Source organism: Stegodyphus dumicola, chromosome 10, assembly GCF_044657685.1.
Source record: "Stegodyphus dumicola isolate Sdum_Otavi_A_Nest chromosome 10, ASM4465768v1".
NCBI classification, from domain to species: Eukaryota; Metazoa; Arthropoda; class Arachnida; order Araneae; family Eresidae; genus Stegodyphus; species Stegodyphus dumicola.
This window is the reverse complement of record NC_140777.1, coordinates 139407003-139430335: the sequence shown is the minus strand read 5'-3', so window position 1 is coordinate 139430335 and position 23333 is coordinate 139407003. Positions and strand designations below refer to the sequence as shown.

Here is a 23333-nt window from a genome sequence, read left to right as displayed (position 1 = left end):
TATTAGTTTAAAAATCCCTTTACTGCCAGTTAAAGCTTCTTTGTATGTCCATCTTCATCAATGTACGCCTTTTCGAAAGATGTCGAGAACATTTTTCATTTGCCTCAGGAAACATGTGAATAAACGCAAAATGACAGCATTTTTGATGTGTTTACACTATTACCCTTTTCTGAGATATTTATTCTATTATGAATAACGGAATATACGTCAAGTTAGAGGATCTTCAATGTAATTACATTAGTCTCCATTTTCGAAGCTGTGATTTTATTTTAAATCCCAATGAAGACAATGATATATAAAACTACAGTTTAAATATGCCTAATAAATTTGTCTAAATATGTTTTCACAATTCAAATAATTATTGATTAGCCCAAAGGGACAATTTGCCCAAAAGCGCTATTTATTTCATTTTGACATTTTGCGTTGGTTCACTATTAAACGGTATTTTGACCGGCGTTTCACATTGGTGCCATCAAATATTAGGGCCCTGCATTACATTTAAAGAAATCAAATAATGAAGAATCTGCATCAATGCATGTATGTTTCTCGCACCGTGAAAAAACAACGGTACCTAGAGACATCAAATTTTGAATAACGTAGTCTTCCTCTTGAATATGGACATCTGGAAGCCCAAATTTGGAATTTGGAATTTGTTTTATTATCTGTTTCCTATTTTGCAAACCTTTAACGAATTTTCGATTAACAAACTCAACGATTTCAAACCGAGCCGTGGCAACACTGTACGGAAGAAAACACATTTTTATCTCCAGCGCGAGACTGCATATCAGAAATTGTAAAGATATGCTGAATTTTAAAGATTTTGTGATATTGCTTTTGACTTGAGTTTTGTTGTTTAAGTGTGAAGAACACTATACTTAATAAATAAAGGTAACACATAAAACCTTAAAAAACTCCCCTTTGGGCGTAATATAAAATCTGGAAACTTTCAGATTTTTTTTATTGTATTCAAGAGTAATCATGTAAATTTTAACTGTATTAGAATCTTATACTTTCTATTTTGTTCATGCTTTATTTACCTTAAATTTTTAGAAACTCTGCGTAATTGTTGAACATTTATACAAAATATTGAACAAGACTTTAACGCTGAATTTAAAATTTTGGTTTAAATATGGCACTGTTTGAAAACATTTAAACAATGCCTGATATTAAACAATAACAATGCCTACCATAAAAGGTAGAAAAGCAAAGGGTTTAATGTTATTTTCAGTTCGAGTTGAGAGCACTGAGCACTTTTCCATTATTTAAAACCATTTAACTTCTTTTTAATGTACATGTTGCATACTTTTTACTATATAAATTTACTTAGTTATTTACCTTTAAAATCCAACCAGCTATATTTGAAATTTAAACAAATTATTAAGCTTCTTACTTTCTAAATCTAAGAAATATTGTGGCATTGTTTATTCCAAAAAATTAGTGAACAAATATGAGGAATGCCACTTTATACTCTTGCACAAACCAAGAAGAATTAAATAGAATTAAAGTTTTAATTCTAGAATTATAACATTCGTTACAGAAAATTGCATAATAATGTCAAGACAAACATTTTAGTCTTTAAAGTCATTAAAAATTACGTCTTCAGAACAACGAAGTTGGAAAGGACTTATTTTATAATTGCAGCTGCGGTGAAAAGATTCCTTGGAATGACTTGTTTAATTATATCTAGAATTATTCAGTGTACATAGGCATACTAATTTTGCTGTCGTATCTGCTTAATTATCCCCTCTATTTATGCTATAGAATAGCTACATAGAAGTAAGTTTTCATGTGTCTTAGCATGATTAGCTTTAAAGCATTGATTCATTTACCGATACAATAAGGCTCCGACTATTTCTTATTTGAATATATTTTTTTTTCATTTTCACAGTTTTTTACACATGTTCTTTTAGTTTATGAACTTAAATTGAAAAAAAAATGTCTTGATAAACCCACAATTAATATTTTAGTCAAATTAATTATGCCAAAAATATAACCAAATTATCGTTTCTTTTTGCTATTCAAGTGCATTTTATTCGTACATAATATGGGCCTTCAATATGGAAATACTTCAGAATACTGTACTTATCATGGTCTATCATCCAGTGATCTGTCAATTTTTTCTGATTTAAATTGCCATGCAATAATATATAATTTTGAATAGGCAATGAAAGAATACCGCACACTCTGTAGAGCTATTAGGTTATTTTTTGGAAGCAGGAGAAATGAAAAATGAGCAACGCCTTCGCCAGGAATCGAACCACAAACCTCTGGAATACGCGCCCAGCGTGCACACCACCACACCACGGAGGCATGCTAGGAAGGCGGGGGAAATATCTTATAACTTTATCAAAGTACACTGCATCATGTCTCAGATCATCTTCGGAAGTATCGAAAACAAAAACCTATCAGTTTAAGCCTTTTTATTTATATTTCCTTCAAAATACTGTTTTGAACTACTTTAATTAATTGATTTTAACTTCTGTCATACGGTTAAACTAACTTTTCTTTTAGCTAAACGTAGTTTACTATTTTAAAAGCACCGTATTCGAAATGAATGCTGTTTTTCAAGTAGAACTTCTCTGTATTTATCTTGTCTTCAAGTGGATCAAGGATAATGGGACAGCATCCTTAAGGTACCTTATTTGTTCTAGTTCTGTTTCTTATCATCATCTTTTGAACAGTTAGTTACCAGCAGCGAGAAACTAGTGTCGAAATTCTGTTAGCTGTTATTTTGCTTAGAAATAGGGGAGTTTATGTCTGTTTTGCTTACGTGCGTGATCATCATGGGTTCTATGAAAATGAAAGAACTGACTTCTTAGATAAAGATGCTTTACCCTCTGATACTACTATTAGCATTCCAAAGAATTACTATTAGAAGTCCTTTTATTATCAGAAGTTTTTATTCAAGTGGAATAAAGAATGCATTTCATCTTATAATGCTGACAGCACCAAAAGGTTTTTTCCCTTCTATTTATTATAGACAGCATCCTTGTCTTGCCTATTTATTAATTTTAAAGTATCTCAGGTTTTGTCTGGCCACGGTAAATTTGAAAGGTACACCTTGCACAAAAGAAAACTGGACATTTCTGTATCTCCCGTTCTACTGGACCGATTGTAAAAATGTAACTTGCTTTTTCCATGTCTCGAAAGCGCGACTTAGGCTGTATATTAAATTTATATATAGCATTGTTCTAACATAGGTATTTTGATACAAAATAGGACTTTTTATGAAATCACATGCCAATATTCTTCCATATTTCGATTCTAAGACTCAAATTATGCCTGGATATTAAATTTTGCAATTTTTGATGAGAAATTTACGGGAAAATTAAGAAATTTATCTTGGAGTATTTTTTTCATTTTGTGCCAAGAATAATTCCCTTGGCGATCTTCTTAATTTATAGCAACCTATTTCCGTTTCCTTTTTTTCATCGTACACGAGCGGAAAATATCATCGTTCATATTTTCAAATAATTTTTGCCAAGTGCGTAAAACACATTTGGCGTTATTATCGCTTATAACAAATATGCCAAATTAAAAAGCGCTCCAATATTTAAATTCATGTATATCTTAGGAAATTTGGAATAAAAAAGTCTAATTTTCTGCAGGTATGCTTAGAAATACCTCTACTTTAAGACGATGGTAAAACTTTTACAGGTTATAAATCAAAATATTTTCCGAAAAATTTATAAAAATTATTTAAAAATACAAATTTTAAAAATAAATCATAAAAATGGGTGAATTTTATTTGGAATGAACCTAAATTTCGAAATGTGGAAGGAAGAATCAAATAAATTTAATAAAAAAAGAGATATTAATAACTATATACCAAATTCAATTAACATGGAGGAGTTAAAACTTTGAGAGCTAATTTTTTAAAAACTACTCGTGCGATTTTTACAAAGTTTGGCACTCTGGCATAATTTGAGTCGTAGATCCGAAATATGAAAAATAAATTGGAATGTTATTTCAGAAAAAGTACGATTTTTGTGTCAAAATACCTATGTTAGAACAATTGCTATATATAAATCTAATATATATTCGAAGTCACGCTTTCGAGACATGGAAAACGCAAGTTAAATTTCGACAATCGGTCCAGTAGAACGGGGGATATAGAACTGTCGCATTTTTTTGTCCTGTTGTATTTCAATATAAAATCAAATAATTTATGTGAGTGACGTACGGTTTTGTACGTCAAAATGTGGAAAATTAAATTTTTTTCTTGTCGTACCTTCGATGGCCCTAGATTATGCCCGCAGAACGATTTGAAAAAGCTTGGTGTGACTTGGCCAATGAATGTTCTGTTTTTGTTTGTTTAATTTCTGCATGTAATATTTAATTTTTTAATTAATTTACTATTGTAAGCCCCGTGTTGTACATTTGTGGTGCACAAGGAGATTGTGTGTATTCAAAATAAAATAATAATAATAATAATAATAATAATAATAATAAAACCACCTAGTCTAATCCTTAAGCCAGGAGACAAATTTTTGCCCCGGCTTCTGCTACAAATTCAGAAAGTGCAATCAGCTCAACATAAGACTAAAATAACAAAAATATATTGCAGACTTCAGCATGAAGTACAAAAGAAACTTAACACAAAATTACTTAAGCTTCGCTCAGGAATAGCAGACAACACGTAAATTATGATTATGTGCAAGAGACAAATTCTATTCTATCCTAGCATCTGGTTTCATGGATTTCACAAAAACATTATTTACTATGCAATAGCAAAAGCTAAACTTACCACGTCAGAGAATTATCATGTGCTTTGAATTTCGGAAGCTGTTAAATGGAAATTGCTTTAAAACAAGCTGTTAATGCCAATCCTTATCTTTTAAAACATAATAATAAGACACATTTTTAATTCAACCAAAACGTGTCAGTTAAAATAAACCTTACAATGTCGTTAAGTGTTCGCATAATTTTAGATCATATATTGGGTTGAAACATAAGTAATGGCCGCTTATGTTGTGTTTAAAATTACACGGTAAAAATAAAATGTATTAGCATGATGTTTTATGTTATTCGAAAGAGAATCTTTCCGTCTAGAAGATGGAGCATCTGATTTTTTTTGTCTGTAATTTTTGTTATTTTTCAGATCATTAAAATGGCGTGTCCAGTCGACAAAAATAAGCATTTTCAACATCTTCATTTTGCGTTTAATTGAGGCACCAATGTTGCAAAAGCTGCCCGAGAGATTTGTGAAGTGTATGGAGAAGGTGCAATGCCTGAAAGAAATGCAAGAAATTGGTTTGCCGAATTCAAAAATGCAAATTTCGACCTCGAAGGCGCTGCTCGTTCCAGACGACCAAACGAGTTTGATGAAGAGCGCTTAAATCAACTTCTGCACGAAGATGCGCGTCCAATCAATCGCTCGAGAGATAGCCGAACGAATGGGTTGTATCCAAATGACTATAGTTCCACATCTTGGATCAATGAGGAAAATTCAAAAATTCGGATATTATTGACAAATTTATTGTTTTTTGTTTTGTTAAAATAAAAATTTTTAAATTAAAAAATGTGATGTGTGCACCACGACTTCCTTGTACGGAATATTAAATTATACACATTTTTCTTGCATTTCATTTAAACTTATTGAACTGAATTAAATGTACTTCGTCGATAGCGCATGAACCACACTAGAATAAATTCACTCTTTAAAATTCACTACATTTGTTTACCATAGCGACACTCTCGCCCTAGGTTCACTTAACAGCGCTACATTTCAATCATTTTTTTTTTAACTCAGAATGCACAAATTTATATCATTTGAAGAATTATCTAATCGTTGCCACATGTTGTATTCTAATACTATAATAAATATAAAATGATGTATAAAGAACAACAACAAAAAAGAAACACACACATTTCTCATTCAAGTAACTCACTTCGCGACAAGGCAAAAATACATAAAAAATCAAAATGCCTGTATTGAAAATTATGAAGTAAATATTAAACACTTATTTCCGCGAATAAATTCCAGAATGGATTAAGCATGATTTAATTCGCAATAATAAAAAAGAAGGCGTTACCTTTGTTATTGCGAAGCTTACTTTCTCTAGATTGGCAACAAAACTACTATTCTGTTGTTTCAAATGTAAAGAAGCAATGGCCGACATGGCAAAAATTATTAGGCTTAGCGGCACTTAAACAAATTTTAAATTGTTCATAATTCCAAATCTTTTGCATACAGATTTACTAAAGGCATAAAAACCTTAACCGGAAGATAAGAAAAGCATAATTAAACCATTTTTAAAGCAAAAAATGCACAATTTACAAACATATAAGAATAAAGAAAGAGATCACTGAGCCGAATATCAGAGTGGATATATATACATATATTTACATACTTTTGGTGCTGCCGATTGCAACCAAAATACGAGGTGCACATCTACATGTTATAGCAGTCCTATATATAAAATTTCAACGTTCTGAGGCTACTCGTTTTTGAGTTAAGCGAGATACATACATACGTACTCACAGACGCCATGAAGAATTCTCTTCAGAATTCATTTTAAATTAGTTTTACAATTTTTTTTTGGGGGAAAATAGTCCTTTATTCTGTCCTTACGTACAGATGTCAAGCAAAACATTGTTAAATTGCATTCGATGGGGGGGGAAAGGGATATTTGCGTTGAAATATGATACCTGTAACTTATTTTGGAAGTATGGAATTATTTTGTAAGTAAGATTATTGTTTAATAATTTGAATTTTAAGAATTTTCTAATTATTTTGAGAATGATGTCTATATAAATGAAATAATTATTAAATGGAAGAATATTAAATATTGTTAAATTTAATATTGAAATACCAAAGATTTAAGAAATTGGATAATCGCAATAAAATTTATATCCGAATTTAATTAAGAGTAAAATGTATTAAATTTGTTTGGAATTATGGAAAATGAATGTTATAGTTATCAATAATTGTATGTTAAATATAAAGTATGTTGAGGGAGTACTGGTTCAGAAACAGAGGCCTGTTTTACCTCTGCATAACTGTTCGTTTCACCCTCCTCATATAATGTGGACTTTGAAGGCTCCCACTTTATTTAATTTTTTATATAGGTTTTCATTTTTTTTGCATGTAATGGAGTGCGATTTTTTTTATGAATGGAATGTACAGTGCAGTTCAAAAAGGCCAGTTGCCTTTAAACAAGGAACGGAGGCCTTTATAAGTAACTGCCAAAGCAACTCTTAACCAGTCATGAAAATTTAGTACATAAGTTCCGTTAAAGTGGTTGTGCTAAAATAGCTGGATATGTGTGGAAGTTGTGGGGGTCTTCCAGTTTATGTAAAATAAAGAAAGTACAAAATGTAACAATAAAAGTAAGAACCATAATTTCAATAATACTATTACAAATGATAAAATATTACTTATAAATGTGAAAATTAGTTTGGTGCAAAATTTTAAGATTTATGATTATTCGTAATAATTAATGGGTATATAAAATTTTTTAATTCTGATATTGTGTGTAAAAATTTTTGGAAATTCTTCCCTAAAGTATCAAAGTTGTAATACGAATGTTCCAGAAACAAGAACTTTTTACAGATTGGACTCAAATCTTAGTAAGACTTTAAAAATGTGCAATTGTTTAAAAAGAATATAATGCTTAAAATTGCTACTGAATTATAGTTTTACGACTGATAATTTTTTAATTGTTCAAAAGTTAATTCTATGTTTTGTATTTTCAAAATTATATCTCTCATATTTTGCTGCTCTAAGGTCTTTTTCTCTCAAAAAGACTTCTCTATCGCTCGCCTTTTTCTCTTTGAATGGGGGAGATGTGTATAAGATAAAAAATATGAAAGCAAACTTCTAATTTTAATTGGCTATAACCTCTTTTATTTTTTATTTATCACTCTATATTAAAAATAGCACTATAAGTCTAAACTTCACCATTCAAATTAATCATGCGATTCAACGTAACGCATAATGCAAATACTTTTTGCCGAATCAAATAATTGTAAACCAATTTTTTTTTAACTCGGAACTGAAGCGTTTTGACTCTCTCCTTCTTCCTCTGAATAACTACGCCCTTTTTTTCGCGTACACTCTTCTCCTGGCAAGACGCTTCTAATCACGCTTGCATTCAACAATGATTGAAAAATATCTTATTTACAGAAAGATGATCTGATGTGAATTATCCTGCAATAAAATTATGTTTCAAAACGGCTATATCTGGAAGTTTTTGGTTTATGCATTCATCCTTCCAACTACGCAATAAAGTGTTTTCGGAGGCCAGAAATTAAGGTACGGTATTCTTTCATCAACGCATTTTTTAGACTAAGTATGATGCATAAGTACAGCTAATCTGTGATTGGTTAATTTTAGGTTTTTATGTAACATGGAAAGATGTCGAATTTGGGAGAACAGATGAATTTAGTGGGACAATACCAAATTTACAATAGTTAATTTTGAGGTCGCCAATCGTTTCTTATATCTTACATATATATATATATATATATATATATATATTTGTGATATATATATATATCACAAATTTTGATTTACCAGTTAAATAAAAATTTTGATAATTATTATACATTTAATGTTCAGTTTTATTTCAACTGATTTTCTATGAATTTGTGATGAAGTACTCATCTGTAGATTAATATTCAAGTTAATGTTATGTTAGTTTAATGTTTAATAATATAAGTTTATGTAAGTTAATTTGTTTTAAATTTAGATTTTTGTAATCTTAATACCGAAAAATGGTTTAAATTTTATACAAATTATACTAAATTTTCTAAATGCTGATTCTTTTTATGAAATTTATTTTTTAAAACGCAGAAAAGCTTACCTATTTTTCTAACGGTTAAGATATTTATTTTTTGACAGTATTACAGATAGAACACATGCATACGAACCTGGCATTCAGTGGACGGTAGGTGAGTTCGAATCTCGCAACTGAAAAATTAGCGGAATTAAAATGCCAATGGACGCGAACAGCTGGGGGTCTCCAAGATATAAGAACTACAGAAACGTTCCACGACTCCTTGCATCCCTCTGTTACAGCTAAAAAATAAAATAAAATATGGTAGAATATAAATAAATAAACATTGAATTCACAGTTGAAAGAGAAAAAGGTCAGTGATTAATTATTCATTGTGTTTAAATTTTATTAATACTTCTATTAATATAATCAGGTTTAGGATAGTAGTGCATACATTATACATATAACAGCTGAAAATAACATAAAAAATCATCAATAACAACATTTACCACCACTTTTATTATAACTGATATAATATTCGGCACCACACCAGAAACACGAACCTGTAAAATCTCCGTTTCGAGAGATTTTACAGATTTTACAATTTAAAACACATAGTGCAAATTTGATTTTAAGAAGAATTAATTCTTATATATTCTTTTATCAGAAGAAGATCCCTATATTTAACTGTTCTATTCATTTATTAAAAGTTGAACAGAAAACGCATATAGGTAAAAACAGAACAAAAATTGGAGATAACTTAACTTTAAAATTAATACTGTTACTGATTTTGTATATATGTAAATTTTAGTGAAATTATCCGTAGAATTGTGGTAGCTGTTGTATAATATAACATAAAATGCCTTAAGAAAGCGGAGCTTTGCTATAAAAATAAGATCACACGGCCAGTCTACTTAACATTGAGTAAATGGCTATCTCGTTAAATTGGCGATATAACACCAAGCTGGCGATGGTTTTGGCAACAATTTTTGTCGCCAATTTCGGTGAGAAACCGACATGGTGCCCATTTGGCTGCATTTTGATCCGGTCCCTGTACAACTGCAACTGGTACTGTAATCGAATACCTGCCTACCAGTAATTTTAGGAAATAGAAGGTACTAGAGATTTCTCGGCGGCCGGTGAAAAGTAGCGAGCATCAGTTGTCAGTTATTAATCAGAACTGACTTCGGAGTATTGAGATCTCCATGAAAGCTTCACATTTTAGATGCGCTTTGTTTTGAGTTGTGTTTAATGTTCTTGGAATTTTGAAGTACTGATTGTGCTGTGTGATACTGAGAAGAGGTATACTAGAATTTTTGTGGAAATTCCAGAACTGTAAAATATTTCTTTTGGAAAAATAAATTTTATCAAGCTATCGACAGCTTTGTGTACGTTTAATCCATTACGAACCCGTACACACGCAGCAATTCGGTCTTCATTTAAATACGATAGTATTTATTCACATATACATTATAGTTTACTTCTGTGAATAATATTAACAAAATCGCAATCTGAAAACTTCGGATAATAATATTATAAGGAATTTCTTCCGCCTTCTTAGCATGCCTTCGTGGTGTACTGGTCAGCACGCTCAGCGCGTATTCGAGAGGTCCGTGGTTCGCGTCCCGGCGAGGGCATTGCTCATTTTTCATCTCTCCTGCTTCGGAATAACCTAATGTTTCTACAGTGGCGCCCGAACTAAGGTGGTGGATAATGAATCTCCACCACCAGGATTTGGCGATTGGGTCCCCTAATCTCCAGTCGCTCTTTAAAAGGGGGTGTATATAAGGTATTTCTCCAGCCTTCTTAGCATGCCTTTGTGGTGTAGTGGTCAGCACACTCGGAGCATTTTCGAGACATCCGTGGTTCGAGTCCCGGCGAGGGCATTGCTCATTTTTCCTCTCTCCTGTTTCGAAATAATTTAATGACTCTATAATACTTGAAAAAATTTACTGTTAAAGTTTCAAATTTTTTAATTAAAAATATAAAAATAATATATTTAAAAAGAAACTGCAATCTGATCTTGCCATGAAAAATTAAATTTAACACCCGAAGCAATTTTAAGCTAAACCGTTACCATAGGGTTTACTAATTTAAGAATTCTCAGTTAATGATCTAGAAGACGAAATCTTATATTTAAAATAAGGTATCACAAATGGGAGAACCAAATGACAGAGAGAAAAGAACTAATTATATTATTTCACCCTAAATTAACTCTTATAAAGAATTCTTCACTTGTTTAACTATAAAAGACTTAATTAAACGACACAAAACTCCGCAATTATTTCGCTGCTGAATCAGTTTGCGTAAGAGGTTTGCAACAAATATTTCCTTCATGAGGCAATACTTCGCATTTTGTCAGGACAAGAGATCGGAGAAATAAAACAGTTAACATCTTGAAGTAATAATTAACACATTATTTAAAGCAGATTTAATAGAGTTTAATAGTGATTTACTCACTAAAAATTAATGAATATTAAAATATTCTAAGATGCATTATAGATATATTTATCTGGATTTTATTAAAATTATCAGATACTTTTAATGGTATTATATATATATACACCTGAATTATAATCCTGATGAATAATTTTTGTTATTACAGCTGTTATTGTTATTATTAGAGAATACAAATAGAACGGCGTTGATCTATTTTGCGATTGATTTGTCTCTTTCATTTAGATTCAATTCATAATAAATGGAATAAAATTGCCAGTAAAGAGAATAAAGTAAAGAAAATAATTAAAAAAAAAAAAAAATTGAAAAAATTTGAAAGGTTTCAGATTTTAAATTACGTCCAAAAGGGTGTTTTTTTAACTTTTTGTGTCTTATCTTTATTTATTAATATCACGTTCTTCGAACTTAAACCATAAAATTCAATTCAACAGCTATATCGCAAAATAATTTTAAAATGAGCATATTTTGCGAATTTCCGATGCACAGTCTCGCGCGCTGGAGATAAAAATGCTTTTTTTTTTTTTTTTTTTTTTTCCTGTACAACGGTGCCGTTGCTCGGTATGAAATCCTTGAGTTTCTTAATCACATATTCGTTAAAGGTTTACAACATATTAAATCGATAATAAAACAAATTCCAAATTTGGGCTTCCAAATGCCCATATTCGCCAGAGGATTACGTCATTCAAAATTGGATAACCCTAGGTACCGTTGTTTTATCACAATGCAAGAATCATGCATACATTTATGCAGATTCTTCATTATTTAATTTCTTTAAATATAATACAGAGCGATAATATTTGGTGGCAATAATTTGAAAAGTGAAGCAACGCTTGTAGTGAATCAACGCAAAACGCCAAAAGGAAGTTAATAGCCCTTCTGGGCAAATTACCCCTTTCGACTAATAATACTGAAATTAAATGTTTTACATAAGACAAATGTTTTATCGAACTTTACCCGATTAAGTGAATTTTTTTATATGAAACTCATAAATGACGTTTTATTTTCATATTTGAAATGTACATAAATACATCTCTGAAATCAACTTAATCTTCATAAATGAAAATACGTGAAAATACAATTGCTTTCGAAAGTTTAATGGAGAAGAAATAAAAATATATATATTTTTTTTTTTAAATTCAGAAATGATGGAACAAAAATAACTTTTACAACGCATATTTAAAAAATATTAGCAAAAAAAGTGTCTCTTCTCCCACCCCAATCACGAGCTGGAATAAAACTGTGAAAATAATTATTTTCAACGCAAGACAAGAAATATTTCTTTTTTGAATCGTTTTATCTTCTGATGTCAGATTCTGATATAATTGAATTTGTGTTTCATCAAAATATAACCTTTGAACGATTTTTCAGGCGACAGAACTGCTGCGAATCCCATTAACGTAGTTTACTTGGTTTTAGCTGCGAATTGTAGCGACAAAGGTGACGAATGTGGAAAAAAAAATAAGATCTAGGAAAAGGTAATAATGCTATATTGCGATACAGCTGAAGACTCTTATATTAATTAAAATTAAATTTTAATTAATTAACATTTTATATTAATTAAATGCTTCTGAAACAGCGAAGAATTTTATAAAATATCTTAGATATATTAGAGAGATGTATGCATAGTATCACTGTAGTAAACTATAGTAACGAATGCAAACAACGCAGAAACATATCGATGTTTTCAATGATGCTTTTGTTCTCCTTTTAATCTCACATTTTCCTTTTAATTTCACATTTATCTGAAACAGCTATCATTGAAAACATTGATATAATATATACTGATACTACCCCCCCGGGGGTCGACGTAGAGAACTCTGCGAAGCTACTGGCTAGGATCTGTACCTAGGCAGTCTCGGCCACGGGGGTATAAAATTTATGAACTTGGTGGTTCTGAAGGCTCTGGGAAAGGTCACTCATTGGCCGGCCTCGGAGTCTGGCACGTCCTAGCGCGGCGTGGTGCTAGTAACCCGGGGGTTTTCCCCCGGGGTCGCTGGGTAATGTCCCGCTGCGACGGGCTCGCCCGAGCGATTGGCAGGAGCATTAGACGACCGGTGCTGCCTGGTGTCTTATCCAGGTGGTGCGCGGCTCTACTGGAGGGTAATAGTGGAGGTTGAACCTCCACGACGTGCCCAAAGGTAGAGTCGACCTGTAGTGAGATTAAGTTACTCGGAACAGGGAAGCCCAAACGCCATACTGATACTACGCTGCTCAAAGCTAAGGGTAGTTGAAAATTGTGTTTTTGCGAGGAGTCAGACAATAAAGAGCACATGAGAAGAATAACTCTGATTTTTTTACAAATGAGAAAACTAAGAGTTTAATTTATGTCAATTAATTAGAAGCAATTAGAGTTTAATGTAAATTAGAGTTTAATGTCAATTAGAGTTTAATTTATGTTAATCAATAACTTTACTTCTAATATGAGAGTTCATTTGCGCTGCAAGCAGTATATCTTTAACTCAACCTATCTCTAATATCCGTTTCCTTTTTTATTAAACACTGGTGGGCAAGCCCGACAGATGTGCAAGGTGCAGCTAAAGCAAAGTCTGTTAAGTTCTATATACACCTGAAAAGAAGATGTATAAAAAGAATTTTAGTATGAATGAAATCAGTTCATTGTTTCCAAGCAACAACCAATTCGTAAATACTTTTTGTCTTGCCAAACCAGGAAACAAAATCTTTTGACATTTCAGGTTGATACGTATAAGTCATGATTTAAATTTAATCTAATTTAACAAAATTTTCTCAATATCAATAAAAGAATCAACGTGGCAATAACATATCGCGTCAATTATCTTAACGTGAAACAAAAATGTTGCCAAAAGCAGCTATATATTTAAAATGTTGAGATTAAAGAAACAGTTTTGATATACAGTGACTTTCGTCAACGTCAGAATATGACCTTACGATGTTGCGTGCGTACGGGTTCGTTATGAAACGAATGCACAAGTCCGATGAAAAATGAACAAAAATTTATTATTATCACAACAGAAATGCTTAAATTTTCTCAAATTATCATGCAGTATTACAATATCTCACAGTAGTTATCTTTTAACTACTTAAATGTACAATAGAACGTAATTCAAAACAGCTAAAGAACGCTAATCCGCGAATTCGCTATAATCAACAACGGCTGTTTTCTAAACAACAACAAACTAAGCAACTCCTACAAACTGAGATGTTTTCCTCCTTTTATAAGATTTTAAAATCATGCGCTAGAATTTTCCAGTACTTTCTCGAAATCAAAAAGAGATATTTATTTATTTAACGCACGCGCTCTTGTATTTTTAATTTTTCCGGCTTAGCTTTCTTTTAATATTCGTCACGCGCTGCACTGCGCGAGAAATAAAACCATTTAATTTATAATTGAACTAACATTAGCTTTTTAAATACCAAATTCGTAACACTGCCCCCTTCCCAAGGACTGCACGTCCCGGGCAGTACAATCCCTGGACAGGAAGCTAAACTTACAACTGTGGCATAAATGCAACTTAGGCATAAACATTACATTACAATATCAAACAATATAAACAATAAATGCAATAACTAACTTAAAAAAATCAAATGCTATCAAATACTAAATACAAAACAAATACTAAATACAAATCAAATACTAAATGCAAATCAAATACTAAATACAAATCAAATCAAATACACATTTAAAAACAAAAAGGACCATGGTCTGATACTATTAACAATTATTTACATTACGTACTATGGCCATAGTAATAAGCTAACCTGTCGTAAGAGTTCGAAGACTCACCAATCCGAACCACGACGTCATTCGTGTTCAGCACTGTATATGGACCATCCGAAGGTGACTGTAATTTAGGACTCAGTCCTTTTCGTTGAATTGGGTTCCACAACCACACCTTGTCTCCTTTGTTGGATCTCTGTCTAGTAGCTCTTGTGTCGCATCTGATCTTCATTTTCTCCGTCGCCAAGTTGACTCGCTTTCGTGCAGAACGGTGCATCCCCTCAAACCGGGCCTGGGCATCTTGGATGTGTTCCTCAGGCGATGAAGGCGCATCCGTAGGGCGACTAAACAGGCGGTCACAAGGCAGACGAAGGTCTCGACCGAAGAGCTTCTGGGATGGAGAATAGCTGGTAGTCTTGAGTTTCTTTTCGACCCTGGTATGATTTCGGCAGCTTCCCGAGTTCGATCTTTCGGACAAGGCGTCGACATTTCCAGGCGAGGATCCCTTTTGAGGATGGATAGTCATGCCATCAGATGCTGAAAGCAGCTTATTGTTTTTGAAATCTAAGGAAAAATTGTATTTCCTTAAAAAGTCCAATCCGAGTATGCATGGATCTGTAATATCCGCCACATATGCCGTGTGATGGTAGGCGGCACTTCCAAACGTGATGTTTACGTTTAACTTCCCAGTTATGTCGATCTTGTCACCAGACGCAGTCTGAAGGGTAACACAGGATGGCGTCCAAATAAGTTTATCTTTAAACTGTTCAGCTAAATCTTTCCTAATGATGGTAACATTAGCTCCTGTGTCAATGATCATATTGCAAGGAACTCCATCGATATTCCCATTGATGGAAAGTCCGTTATTGTTGCCACTCACTATAGAGATCTTAAGCGCTTTAAAACAGGGTTTTTTCATTATCTGGCAACCTCCGTTCCTTGATATGGTCATTAATTTGTTTCCTGCGTCGTTGCTCAGAAATTGTCTCAATTTTCGTACCCTGGGGTGTTCTGCAATTCTTTCGTACGTGGCCTTCAGCTCCACAGTTCCAGAACTTTGGTTTCTTGTCAGTCCTTTTCCTTGCCGTGGCATTTAATTGTCTGTTTAAATCGTATGCCTTATTTTCCGTGCTCTGGGGAGTTCTGCAGTTCCTTCGTAGGTGGCCTTCAACACCGCAATTCCAGCACTTTAGGGTCGGTTTTGTTTCACCACTATTCCGTCTTAAAGCATTCACTGGTCTTGTCAACTCATCCGTTTTATTATCCGTGCCCTGGGGTGTTCTGCAATGCCGTCGTAGGTGACCTTCAGAACCACATCTCCAACATCTTACAGCCACTTTGTTCTCACTGCTACTCCGTATCAAAGCATCGACTTGTCTGGATAAATCATCTAAACGAGCCATCAATTGGTCCCCTGGATCGTGGACTCGCACAGCTCTGACTGGGTAGCTATCCCTAAGAGTTGCTTGCTGGGCTGCCTCAAATTTCATGGCATACACTAAAGCGCTTTTCAGATCTTTAACATCCGCCATTCGCAGTGCTTTCTGTATTTCAGGGTCCCGGATGCCATCGATGAAATATTGCAGGGACAGGATTTCCCTTGTTTCTGTCGGGCATTCCGAAAGGCGTGATGTAACAGCCTTTCAACATCCGTGGCGAGCTCCTGAAGCGTTTCGGTGAGCTTCTGTTGACGAGATTTTAATTGGAGCCTGCTGTAGTCTTTTAAACATTTCTCGCCGAAGCGCAGCTCCAAAGCGCCGGATAGAGCTTCGAAATCTAGCCTTTGATTTTCGGGAAGCGTCTGCAGGATATCCGCTGCGTCTGCTCTCAGAGAAGCGGCGAGATGACAGGCCTTAGCTTGGGAATCCCATCCATTCGCATCCGCAACGATAGAAAATTGTGTCCTATACACCTGCCAGGAGGTCTTCCCATCATATGTAGATAGTTTCAGAACGGAACGAGCAGGCATCGATAAAAATTTGAAACCTTCAGAATTGTTTCCTACCGTCGCTATGCACTTCTTTAGGCTGTCAACTTCTTTGGCGACGGCAGCAGAAACCCTATCATCAATTTGTTGTTCGACGGCAGAAACTCTCTCTTCTATATGTTCTTTTACAGAAGAAATTCTTTCTTCTACTTGTTCTTTTACCGAAGAAACTCTTTCTTCTATTTGTCCAACTTTAGTTTCAACCGCGTCTATTCTGCCTTCCATAGCCTCAAATTTATTTTCTATTACGCAGGTAATTTCTCTTTTCATTTCGTCCTGACCTGCTTTCATCTCATTTTTAAGAGATTTCATCTCTTCCTTAACGGATTCCTGACCCAATTTCATTTCTCCTTTAACGGATTCCTGGCCCCAACTTCATTTGTTCCTGTGCCGTTTTCATTTCTTCCTTGAGGGATTCCTGGCCCAATTTCACTTCTTCTTTAACGGACCTTTGACCAGCAGCCATTTTCTCTTTAATTTCTTCTTTAAAAGATGTTTGGCCAGCTTCCATCTTTTCTTGGAAAGCAGCAAAAACAGTAATGAGCTGTCTCAATTGTTCTTCCATCCCTCTTGTTATTGGCATTCAAACCCCACTTCTGACACCAAAAATTGTTGCGTGCGTACGGGTTCGTTATGAAATGAATGCACAAGTCCGATGAAAAATGAACAAAAATTTATTATTATCACAACAGAAATGCTTAAATTTTCTCAAATTATCATGCAGTATTACAATATCTCACAGTAGTTATCTTTTAACTACTGAAATGTACAATAGAACGTAATTCAAAACAGCTAAAGAACGCTAATCCGCGAATTCGCTATAATCAACAACGGCAGTTTTCTAAACAACAACAAACTAAGCAACTCCTACAAACTGAGATGTTTTCCTCCTTTTATAAGATTTTAAAATCACGCGCTAGAATTTTCCAGTACTTTCTCGAAATCAAAAAGAGATATTTATTTATTTAACGCACGCGCTCTTGTATTTTTAATTTTTCCGGCTTAGCTTTCTTTTAATATTCGTCACGCGCTGCACTGCGCGAGAAATAAAACCATTTAATTTATAATTGAACTAAGATTAGCTTTTTAAATACCAAATTCGTAACAATATGTTTAATATTTGGCAATGCTAATTTTATTTCATATTTTGAAAATCTTACAAATTTTTGATTAACATACTCTACGATTTGAAAGCGAGCAATGGAAACACTTTTCGAAATAAAGCAGATTTTTGTCTCCAGCGCGCGAGACTGTTGCCACTAGGAAAAATGAGTGCGAAAATTAACGTTTTCAGAGTTTTTAATTAATATCTCAGATGATTGAAGTCATACGAAGTTGAGATTGGTCGAAATGTTTTCCTACGAATTTGGAATCCGGGGGGGGGGTACCTATCTTGAACATCAACTCCCTGCCTTTTCAGAGGAGATGATGTCACAGACAGACAAACAAACAAACAAAAAGAAAGATGCTCACAGATTTTAATAGTTTAGATTAATTCTAACTATTAAATTAATATTCTGCGAATTCTAAAAACATTCTGAAGAAACAAATTGACATTAAAATGATTTAAAATATTTTATTGCTAGTTATTTTGCCGCAGTTTCTAAATTATTGAAAATAGTTTTAGATGCAGCCTTTAACAGTTCTTTACGATGATACGTCGCAATCGACATGCATCGTTACCTTCTCAGTTTGAATATCAAGCGAGGAAATAAATAAAAATCTCAATGAGACCTTGACACAAGTTTTAAGAATATAGATTAGTTTAGGAGAAGACAGTTTACAGAGTGTTCCAAACTATGGCAGCCAGGCGCATAATGATTCTTCAGTCAAACAACGTCACCTTTTCGCATGCATTCTGTTTGTAGTATTCCAGCAGTTGTTATGAACAAGTCGTGAAGTTTTATGCCTTAAATTTAATTTTAAAATATGCACTTGTGAAATTTTCCAGCGATGGATGAAACTGAGGTGAAACTTCTTCAGGAACATAGAATTTTGACTCTAATTTCTAAAGGAAATAATGATGAGATGGGTTTCGAGAGATAGTCCGTGCTGCCAAAGATTGAGCGATATCAAGTCTCTGCAATTCTCTGACTTTTTTTAAGCGAAAACAAATACTATGTGTACTCGAGAAGAAGAGAAAAACATACAGAAACATTTGGAGACGACTGTAAGTGTTTTATTTTTTAATATATCGCGAAAGCCTTATTTCAGAATTCAGATTTTTATTTTAAATTACTAATGCATGTTGACTTTTCGTATATTAATAATATTTGGTGACTTCAAATAACTAATGATACTTCGGGAATCTTTTTGAAAAAACTCTGATGTGGACACTAGACGTCCTATGAAATTATGCATATTTTCGCTGTATTCAATTTAAACTTATTTCCTCGAATTTCATTATAGATACATTTCTCACTTGATCAATTCAGTTCTTATTTTGCGGCAAAGCAGAAATACATGAAAACTCAAACCTTCTTCATTAAACGTGGCAAAATATAGAAAAGCAAAGAAAACCATATACAGTTTAAAAACAATTTTTGTAATTAAGATTAGAGTTTCTACGCAAAAAACAAGCAATTCTGTCAGCGGGCAGGAAGATCGATTTTTCGGTGCACAAAGTTGAAAGTTTACTTTTGGTCCCACTTAGCAAAAAAAAAAAAAAAAAAAAAAAAAAAAACCCACTAAAGCTGATGCAGAAACTGACTTAATTCACTATTTTACTAACAGCTTCAAATGTAGACAAATGGCGCATTAGTTAACATTAGTACCCCTTAAACAACTTTTAAAATAATTTAGAAGTCAAACAACAAAAATCAGCGTTATATTTTCACAGGACTAGTTTCGATGGTTTTACCCAACCATCATCCTCAGCTGCAAAAGCGCAAATGAACGAGATAAGATATAATGATTAGATAACATAAGATAAGAAAGCCTGGACAGGAGATAAGCTACTGGCGCCATCTGTTGATGAAACCAGAACTAAAACATAATTTCTTTAAAGGCTGAAGGCAAAGATGGATTGGAATTATGATGGTTCTGTAAAACCATTGAAACTAGTCCTCTGAAAATTTGAAAATATAACGCTGATTTTTGTTTTTGACTTCTAAATTAATATTCGTGCGGCGTGTTATTGTATCTTAACTTTTAAATTATTGATAATTCTAAAACTATTGCACGCAAATTAACTAAAGACATAAAAACCTTAACCGGCACATTAGAGCAATATAATACAATCACTTTTAAAGCAAAAAATGCACAATTTGCTAACATATAAGTTTAAAAAAACTGAGCTCACCGAGCCGGAAAATAGAATGGGTATCTATATATTTATATATGTTTGGCGCTACAGATTGTTATCAGAAAGGGAGGTTTCATAACTACTTGTTACAGCCAGTTTATATACAAAATTTCAACGTTTTGAGACTACTCGTTTTTGAGCTATGCGAGATACATACGTACAGATGCTACTCAAAACGATCGTTCAAATGGATTCGAGAGGGGCTAAAATGGATATTTTTGTTGAAAATATCTGAAAGTTTTTGCGATTACAATAATTCCTTAACTTCGCAGAAGAAAATAAAAAGAAGAAAATGTCCATTCACCAAAAATTTTGGTTACATCATTCGCATCCGATAATTACTACTTGGTTAATAGAAAATCTGATGTGGACGACGCATGACTTCTTTGTACGGCCTATTAAATTATACACATTTTTTGCTGTATTTTTTTAAACATACTTCTTCGAATTTCATTGAGATATATATCTCATAGAAAAAAATGCTCTCAGCACAAATAGAAATAGAAAAAAATGCTCTGAGCGGCTGATTGGTGTTACAATGAACTTAATATTTTCTAGTTCCATCTTCAAGGGAACCGCGTTTCTCAGTGTCACAAGATCCGGGAATAATTATTTTTTTAAATTCAAATTCATATTTCTAACATTCAATTTATTCAGTCAGAATTCCATATTAAATTTTCTATGAAAAACAGATTTTTTAAACTATCAAAATTACGCTCATTTCCCTCCAGTTCTTTTCAGTAGACCCAAAATATTAAAATACTTTAAAAGTTCTGAAAGATTAGAAATGATAGGAATTAATAAATAGTATTATTTTTTTAGTGGGTTTTCCTCACGTTAAATTTTCCAAAATTCTATAACTATGAATGCTTTGACTACTCGGAAATTTTTTATAATTTATATAAATTACAGGGCTATTATAACGATAAAACTCTAAGATATCTGTTTGGTTAACAGGTAGAATTAATTTTTACTTTTAGACCCACTTTTCTAAGCTTTCCGCTATATCGAAAATCTTCTATCCCCATAAAACTCTTTGGAAACTTTCTAACTTTCTTCTCCTTGTCAGAAGCACTTTTGAAAGCTTTTACCTTCTTTTGGTTTGAGGGGAGAAAATGCATCTTTTATGGCACAAGTTTGATAAATAAATCTCTGCTTTATCAAATATAACTGTATTTTCTCATTTTTCACTTCTCGTACAGATTCTATCATAAGTCGTTCTTTCATATCTGTGATTTTTTTACAGCGGACGGATACAACTATTGAAGGACACTATAAGGTCATGATTTTATTGAATTATTCTGAATAAAGTTAAGGTGTTTTTAGCAGATTTGACAAGGCCTGGAATATTATATTGTATGTGTTACCTGGGAAGCATTATCATGGATGTTGATTGATATATTGCTTTGTTTTATTATTTGTTTTATTATTGCTTTGTTTTATTATGTTGATAAATATATTGCTTTGTTTTATTTTCGTTCAGAAAACAAACTCTTAAATTACGATAGAGTGAAGAGTTAAAAACCGTTTTAAGTCTGCCGACGTCGTTGACCACACGGTGAAATTACAATATTGTCATATGGCCTAAACTGCTTGACGATTTCGAACAGGAAATCGTCAAGGAGTTTAGGCCATATGTCGTCAAGTTGTTTAGCTCGATATGGCCTGACGTCATCGTCGAAAACAAGTTCCTTCCCAAGAGCTCCTCGGAAATACTTCATATAAGGATTAGGAACGTCATCCTTGTAATGTCCATAATAGTGGGCATCCCTATAATGGGCTAAAGTGCCCACAAAGAAGACATGGAGTAGTATGCAGCTGTTGAACTTCCGACACAAGAATTTCAACTTCCCACATAAGGATTTACGCCTTCCCACTCACAAATTTCATTTCTACTCAAGTGGTCGATTTCCCTTATGTTTTAGAGACAAGATTGACGCTTTTCATATGAAGACTCGCTGGAAATCAGTATAGGATATAGATTCATCACTTAAGAGGACTTACCTCATCTTGCTATTAGGGAATTGCTGTTCCAGATGCAGCAATGCGATTCTGAAAAAGCTCTCAAGCCATCATGTTTCTACGATATGGTGCATTTAATACCACTCCTCCACAGGCCTAGTTAACTCTAAGTCCTTGGATAGGCGCTCTTGTAATAATAACCTGTGATGGGGGATATCACCATTCCACACACTTATAACCATCGAACAGCTTCCATTTGAAAGTGGCTTACCTTAAGCCTATAAGGTATTTCATTCTTTCTTTCCGCAAGCCTTCATAGTGTAATTGGAAGCACGATTGACGCCTATTCGAGAGATCTGGAGTCACTTATAGGGTCATTTTGGAATTTTTTGAAGCAAGGAAATCGAAGAAATGTGGAATGCACACGCCCGGATTCGAACTTCTGACCTCCTGAATATGCATAGATCGAGCTTCTGGTGCTTCTACTCGAGCGTGTGGAAAGGAGGGAGAAAATACCTTATAAGCTTGTCAATGGCTTTCCATGAGAGGCCATAACCTAAATAATTGTATACCTTATTTTAACTGAAAATCAGCCTTGAGAATTTTAATTGTAAGAAACACCCTCAACAGACGAAATTCACAGTTTTGAAAACTGGTTCTTTTCCCATTCCCTTTTTTTTATGACTACTAAATGCTTAAATGCTTGTTACCAAATTTTCATTTCCAACTGCTTAATATTCATTTTCTATATTATGTATGGCATCAATTTACGCGCACCTTAAGTAATTAAAGGTATACGGACATCCCTGCGAACGAGTAGATTCTCCCAATGAGATAACAGTGCACACATATTAAGTAAATAGTTTACAAGAGAACAACCATATTCATAGACAGCATAGGAAACCTTAAAATGGGGAAGAAATACCAACTTTCACCGGCTTTTGAAAGGAGAAGTAATCGGTTGCTTCCGTCTTGAAAATCAGTTTATAAAATTTTGGCAATGTCAAAGATAGCACGTTCAATAGCCAATGACACTATTAGATGGAAGGGTAAATAACCCTTTATTATTCAAATAAGATTTAACAGAACTCCTTCTTGGAGTGTACAGTAAAAGCCGACACTTGGGCTTGAACTTAAGAGGCTAAGAATTAAACTAAAACTAATCTAAACTAAAGAGATATAGCCGAAGCTATCAAAATTCTAACC

General features: G+C 33.3%; 1 protein-coding gene across 3 annotated transcripts in view; it reads right to left on the bottom strand.

The window, feature by feature from the left end:
• Positions 1-23333, bottom strand: part of LOC118189579 (uncharacterized) — a 1110938-nt gene that overhangs the window by 73499 nt on the left and 1014106 nt on the right. For all 3 annotated transcript variants that reach the window (XM_085825600.1, XM_085825599.1, XM_085825601.1), the window contains one exon: positions 8875-9022. In XM_085825600.1, coding sequence (XP_085681726.1) covers positions 8875-8881 — 7 coding nt within the window. In that variant the 5' untranslated portion in view covers positions 8882-9022. The remainder of the gene's footprint in view (positions 1-8874; positions 9023-23333) is intronic.